The sequence below is a fragment of the Corvus kubaryi genome, unplaced genomic scaffold (assembly GCF_017639235.1).
Source record: "Corvus kubaryi isolate FWS band 111438036 unplaced genomic scaffold, C.kubaryi_AGA036_p1.0 37361, whole genome shotgun sequence".
Lineage (NCBI taxonomy): Eukaryota > Metazoa > Chordata > Aves > Passeriformes > Corvidae > Corvus > Corvus kubaryi.
Genome location: NW_024581118.1, coordinates 4,833,141 through 4,840,246, shown reverse-complemented (window position 1 = coordinate 4,840,246; position 7,106 = coordinate 4,833,141). Strand labels below are relative to the sequence as shown.

The window sequence follows — 7,106 nt, the reverse complement described above, 5'->3', positions numbered from 1 at the left end:
TGTGTCAGGGGAGGGTTAGGCTGGATGCCAGAGCAAGGTTCCTTACCTAGAGGGTGGCTGGGCACTCAACAGGCTCCCCAGGGAGGTGGTCGCATCATCAAGGCTGGCAGAGCTCAAGAAACATTTGGACAAGACTCTCAGGCACATGGTGGGACTTTTGGGGGTGTCCTGTTCGGGGCAAGGAGTTGGGCTTGATGATCCTTGTGGGTCCCTTCCAACTCAGGGAATAAAATTTATATTCTGTCAGGGATGTGGGATGCAGCTGGGAGGGACCAGGGCATGTGCGGGAAGCACCTTCATCCTCATCCATCACCCAGTGCCTCGGGGTGACACGGCGACCTCTAAACCGAGACCCCCAGCTCGCAGCCCCCCCAGCACGGAGGTGGCCGAGGGCTCCCCGGCGGGCTCGGGGCTGCCGTTCGCCGCGGCCGCGGGTGGAGGAAGGAAGGAGATGGAACTCGACAGCTGTGCGCGGGACAGGGAAATTTTCCACCCGAAGCAGATACCGGGATAAATATAAACCACCTCTGGGATGGCTCTTGGCCGGGATCCCCGGCCAGGGGAGGGTAGGGCAGGGTCACCCCTGGGAACCCGGGAGGCGCCCGCTGACACCGCACATCGTGTCCCGGGGTTCATCCTGGCTCACACCGCACATCGTGTGCCGGGTTCACCCCGGCTCACACCGCACATCGTGTCCCAGGGTTTACCCTGGCTCACACCGCACATCGTGTGCGGGGTTCACCCCGGCTCACACCGCACATCGTGTGCCGGGTTCACCCCGGTTCACACCGCACATCGTGTCCCGGGAGGATCCCTGCTGATACCGGGCCCCGCGGAGAGGAGGAGGGCTCTGCTCCCGGGACAGGGGTGCAGGGGAGGATCCCGGCTGTCACCGATCCCGCCGGGACCGGCCCGGAGCGGGCCGCGAGTGCCCTCCAGTGGTCCCGGGAGGGAGAAAAGAAGGAGGAGGAGGAGAAGGAGAAAGAGGAGGAGGAGGATGACGAGGAGACGGCAGCGGCAGCCCCGGGCCGGGACCGCGGGGGACGTGGGTGGCAGCCGGGCCCAAAGGGGGTTTGGGGGCGCGGAAGGGGTTGCCCAGAGAAGCTGTGGCTGCCCCATCCCTGGAAGTGTCCGAGGCCAGGTTGGATGGAGCTTGGAGCACCCTGGGACAGTGAGAGATGTCCCAGCCCATGGCGGGGGTGGGACTGGATGAGCTTTAAGATCCACCCCCTTAACCTGTCCCCCTGTGCTGGACACTGGTGAGGTCACACCTTGAATCCTGTGTCCAGTTCTGGGCCGCTCAATACAGGAAGGACATTGAGATGCCGGAGCAAGTCCAGAGAAGGGCAGCAGAGCTGGAGAAGGGTCTGGAGCACAGGAGTCTGGTGAGGAGCGGCTGAGGGAGCTGAGGAGGCTCAGGGGAGATCTCGCTCTCCACAACCCCCTGACAGGAGGGTGGAATGAGCTCAGTGTCAGCCCCTTCTCCCAGGCAACAAGCGACAGGATGAGAGTAAACGGCCTCAACGTGCGGCAGGGGAGGTTTAGATTTGATATGAGGAAAGTTTTTGTACGGAGAGGGTTGTCAGTCTTTGGGACAGGCTGCCCAGGGCAGGCACATCCCTGTAAGCGCTCACAAAACGCGTGGATGTGGCACCTGGGGACATGGTTTAGTGGTGAACATGTTGGTGCCGCTGGGGGAACGTTTGCACTCGATGATCTCGGAGGTCTTTCCCAACCCGAACCAATCTGTGATTCTACGTCATGTCGCCGCTCGCCGACATGCGGATCCGCGGCCGCCCGGAACCCTCGTGCGCCGCGCGCGTTTCCCGCGGGCGGCGCGGGCGCGCGTACCGAGGCGCGTCGGGGGAGCGTGTTGTCGGGAGGACCGGGGCGGGCGCGGGCCGCCATGGCGTCGCCCCCGCTGTCGGCGGCGGGCGGGAGCGGCGGCGAGCTCAGCTCGGGCTCCGAGGCGGCGGCCACGGGCGCGGCGTCGCCGGGCCGGGACCTGCCCGCGCTCTTCGAGCAGGCGGCCGAGCGGCTCCCCTCGCTGCTGCCCGCCGCCAGCAAGGAGCAGCTGCTCTACCTGTACGCCCGCTACAAGCAGGTGAGGCGGGACCGGCCCGCGGGCTGAGCGGGGCCCCGGGGCGGGCGGGCCGCGCTGGGGGGCGAGGCCGCTGCGGTGCCCCGAGGGGCCGGGCCCGGGGCTCCCCCGCGCCACGTGCCTGCGGGACTGCGGCCCAGAATGTGGCGCCGGTGCCGAGGAGGAAAGTTGCGTCCCGGGCGGGGGTGGAGCGGGGGTATCTCCCTCCGGGACAGCGCCGGCCGCTCCTGCGGGGCAGGTGGAGGGAGCCTGGTGGGACAGAGCCCCGCGAAACTCGGGGGAAGAGTGGTTGGGAAGTGCCCCAGCGGGGAAGGACCTGGGGATGCTGCTCGACAGCAGCTGAACGTGAGCCCAGGAAGGCCCAGGGCATCCTAGCCTGTATCAGCCGTAGTGTGACCGGTGATAAATAACATAGAGAATAGAAATGTTCAGTTCCAGCAGGACCAGGGCACTGAGCGACCCCCTGTGCTGGGCATGGGTGAGGCCGCATCTCAAATTCTGGGTTCTGTTTTGGGCTTCTCAGTTCCAGAAGGACATTGAGGTGGTGGAGTGTGTCTGGAGAAGGTAACGGAGCTGGGGAAGGGTCTGGAGCACGAGTCTGGTGAAGAGCAGCTGGCGGGGCTCTGCGTTGAGTAAAGCAGGCTCAGGGGAACCTTGTTGCTTTCTACAACCACCCGAGAGGAGGTTGTGGCCAGGTGGGGGTCAGGCTCTGCTCCCGAGTAACAAGTGACAGGACAAAAGGAAATGGCCTTAGGCTGGGCCGGGTGCAGTTCAGGTTGGACATCAGGAAGAATTCCTCACTGAAAGGGTGGTCAGGCATTGGAAGGGGCTGCTCAGGGAGCTGGTGGAGGCACTGTTCTTGGAAGTGTGTAAGAAACAGCTGGATGTGGCCCTTAGTGCCATGGTCTGGTTGTCACAGTGGTGATTGGTCTGAGGCTGGACTTGGTGATCTCAGAGGTCTTTTCCAAACCAGATGATTCTGTAAATCCAGCACCCTGGTTGTTGTTCCTCACCTCTCATCCTTGCTCAGTGTGGGTGGCCTTGACCCTGCATCCATGGAATGACAGGAAACAGACTCAAGTTGTGCCAGGGGAAGTCCAGGTTGGATAGTGGGAAAATTTTCTTGCCTGAAGGAGTGGGAAAACACTGGAATGGGCCACCCAGGGAAGTGGTGGGATCACCATCGCTGGAAGTGTTCAAAAACCACGTAGCTGTGGCACTTTGCCATATGGTTTAGTGGGAATGGTGGCGTTTGGCCAAAGGTTGGACTGAATGATCGTGGGGGTCTTTTCCAACCTTAACGATTCTATGGCATTGGTTTGGCTTTGGCAGAGTCCACGGTGGCCGAAATTGGTGTGGAGGATCTGTCCCTTGCCATTGGCAGCGCAGCTCTCAGGCAGCCTGGTCGCCTGTCAGCGTCCCTGAGGCTTTGCAGAGTAACTTGACTGGTAAATCCCACTGCCATGGCTGTGTTTTCCCAGCTCCGTGTGCCTGCTGGGGGATGAGGCTGTGGGACGGGATGGAGAGGTGGTGCACAGTGCCCATCTCCCTGTTGGAGACAGCGGGATGTGCACCAGTGCCCCAGGGGTGGGCACTGCCTCTTTGGGGGCGTCACAAAGGACGCGCCTGTGCAGACCTGTCCGTGGAGGACTCGCGTGTGGGCTGGGAAACGGAGCTGGTTGGGGCTGGTTGTAACCTTGAACACAGCCCCCTTTTCCCGTTCAGGCCCTGTGACCTGAGCAAGCTGTAGGATGCATCCTGCCGAAATACACAGTGTAACTTCTTCCGCTGCCAGGGGAGAAGTTACATAAAACAAACCAAAAACAGCACCAGTTGCAAAGGGCTGTAACAATCACTGAAACTGGAGAAAGAGAAAACTGTAAGTATTGTTAGACCCGGAAGGTGAAAGAGTGAAAGTACAAATAAAGGCTGGATGGAGCTCTGAGCAACCTGGGGTAGTGGAAGGTGTCCCTGTCCATGCCAGGGGCTTGGAACTAGTTGATCTTTAGGGTCCCTTCCAAGCCAAACCATTCTGTGGTTCTGTGGCTCAAGTGTGTGGCAAGAGATGCTGCCTCAGCTTGAGAACTGAATCCCACTCATTTGGGCAAATAGACAAAGCTGGGTGTGCACATCTTCCATGTATGTTCCTCCCACATGGATTACCTGTGTCCTGCTACTGCTGTGTGTAAGTGCTCTCAATTTTTTAGTGCAATATTTAATTATCCTCTAAGCTGGCAGCTCCCAGGCTGTGGTTTGTGGACCAGTAATTATGTTAAAAGCAGGCCGGTCACGTGAGGTTTTGTTTTCAGATTGTGCTTAGCGCTTAAACAGGTCTCCAGGTTTCTCCTTCCCTTGTAAGAAAAAGGAGCATGGGAAAAAAAAGTACTAGGAGAATTTTACAGTGCCCAGGATGAGATGAAAAAGGCGTCTTTTCTATCATTTTTTGCCTGTATTCTCAGGATGCTTGTTGCATATATTATCTGTGGTTTTTGCTCTGTTTCAAATGCTTTGTGACTGTCCTGGGTGGAAATGGGAAGGGACTGCTTGTTTTTCAGCTCATGATTGTCCACAGACTCCAGAGGGTTTCCTGGTGTTAGCTCTGTAAAACCAATAAGGAGTTTAATGGTAAAAATTGCTAAAATCAGAAGCTGTTTCACTAGAGTTTTGATACAAGTCAGGAAAAGCTGACAATTAACACTTTGTCAGCACAGATTTCCAGCTGCCTTCCACTAAGGAAAACAGGGCACTTCTGTGTCCTTCTCCTGTGTCCCTGACCAAGCAGGATGTGACAGCAAGTGCCTTTGTGCTCCTCGGTTTCAGGCTGTGCTTGGCTCCTGGATTTCTGTGCCTTCCCAGTTCGGAAAGGTGCCATCCCTCTTACAGAGTGCCTGGGAGTGTAGTGCTGGCAGTGGAGAGGGGAGAGGTTTGCTAGCACAGCTACTGCTGGGATTATGCCCTGCTAACTTTAAGTTTTGCAGCATTTTGTGCTTTAAATCAAACCGAGGGCACTTAATGCAAGTTTTCTGTATTTAATTACAGCAGCGGTATCAGGATGCATAATGAGCTGCTAATATATCACCCCGGTGGACGGTGGAATTGCTGGCACACAAAAGGTGCTGACTCAGATCTGTCCACTGTCCTTGATTTGGCATCCTTGTCTTTTCCCAGTTTAGTGTTTTGTGTCACTAAAGGCTTTGATTTAAGATACAGCACCGTCATAAAAGAGGTGACAATAACAGCTGAGCTCTCTGTTAAAATACTGTACATTATTTATTTCAAACTGTTTGGGTATATAGACATTTTCCTGGAATTTTATTACCTTTTATTGGAGGCCATTTCAGGATTTTATTACTTTTCTCTCTGATTTTGTTAATGTGTCAGAGACTTGAAAATAAGGGAATTGCTTAGTTGTCATCTCCAGTGAGGTTTTTAGAAGATGTTGCTGAGTTTATGACTCTGCCCCACAACAGGAGGAAGAACAGACCAGTCCATAAGGCTCTGGACTGCGACCGATTTTTCTTTCCTTCCACTACTTTCTGTGTGGTTTTGGGCAAATCACTGGTCTGAGCCTTGTGTCTGTAGTGGTCAAGTGAAGGGAGCGCTTGCCCATCGCGTTGAGGATGTAGAAATCTGAGGTTCAGAAGGTGCAGTAGTGGAGACCAGTGTAGTAGTGGTGATTTAGATAGGGGCGGGAATCCAGAACTTGCTGGAAGTTATTGGACTGGGAAAACTGCCCTGCCAGGAGGAGGATGTGTCTGTGTAAATGCTGGGGGGTGCTGGCAAGCTGGAAATCCAGTGCTGACGGCAAAATGGGCCTTGTACTGTCCCCGAGTGTGGGCTCAAGAATATAATACCAGTTTCAGTTTTGCATGATGTCTTTCAAATATTGTGGACCGTGATGCCACAAGCCTGCCCTGAACACAGGAATTTCTGCCTGCAGCTTCCTGCAGCGTGGAACCGTGTGATGGCACTGACTTGGTTGTTACCAGTGTCACTCTCTGTCTCCGGGACATGCAGTCCCTTGGTCATCATGACCCCTTCTGTGGCTGGTGTTTGCTTGTTCTTCCTTACACCCCATTTTCAGTCAGGGCTTTCCCATGGGTTGGGGCAGAGCTGTGGGCAGGAGCAGGCGGGAATTGCCATCTTGAAAAAGAAATTTAGCTTACTTGGCTTGTGTACAGTGAGAGCTTAGTCCTGCTGTCCAGGGAGGTTCTGTTCCTGTTACTGCTCCACAGGGAGGCTGCAAATACAATTCACCTTACCAGATTTACAGTCAGGTAGGAATGTTTGGCTGGAACATCCTGCTGTATAAATATATTGGCAGAAAAATTAGCAAAGAGCCATTTAACCACCACCAGGGAGGGGAAACCAGTCGTGGAGTAATGTGTGAGGAGAATCTCAAGGTTTCTCACGGTGTGGAGCAGCAGCTAAAGTTGTATGGGGACGGTGTACAGCATGAACACATTTCTGAGTATCTCTCCCTCTTCTGAATGTCATTGACCTTCAGCTCTCAGGTGAAGGCCTCATCCAAGGTTTCCAGATTTATTTTTGGTCACAAATGGAGATGGCTGCAGACACTGCCTGGTTGGGGCTGCCTGGGTCGTGTTTGTGCAACTCATGAGGATAGCGCCTGCAGGTAGTTCTGCATGCAGAAGCAATACCAGGAAGTTTTTAATGCATTCTGGCTGCCATGTTCTTTTAATGCAGCTGGTGAACTGTAAATGAGGAGAGCTGAGCATCAAGTGACCAGTCAGCACCCTAGAGACCTTCAATAATTATTTTCTGGACACGGAATGAGAAAGTCTTAATTTAAAATACTAATACAGGCCCTTGTCTTTGTGCTGGCTGTGGAGTAAAGCAGCTTTTGAGGTCCTCTAGGGAAGTAGCAGGAGGACAGAGTCCTGCACAAAATTTTGCCTTTTTTTGTCAGTATTGGCATGTTTAACTGCCCTGCCTCAGCTGTCGGGCTCAGGTCCCCTCTTATGTTAAATTCCTGGTTGGTTTC

The 7,106-nt window shown here is 55.0% G+C and overlaps 1 protein-coding gene across 1 annotated transcript in view; it reads left to right on the top strand.

Moving 5' to 3' along the window:
* Positions 1–1,900: 1,900 nt before the first annotated feature.
* ACBD6 (acyl-CoA binding domain containing 6) overlaps positions 1,901–7,106 on the top strand; it is an 81,257-nt gene continuing 76,051 nt past the window's right edge. Inside the window, exon 1 of the mRNA XM_042033862.1 lies at positions 1,901–2,104. Coding sequence (XP_041889796.1) covers positions 1,907–2,104 — 198 coding nt within the window. The 5' untranslated portion in view covers positions 1,901–1,906. The remainder of the gene's footprint in view (positions 2,105–7,106) is intronic.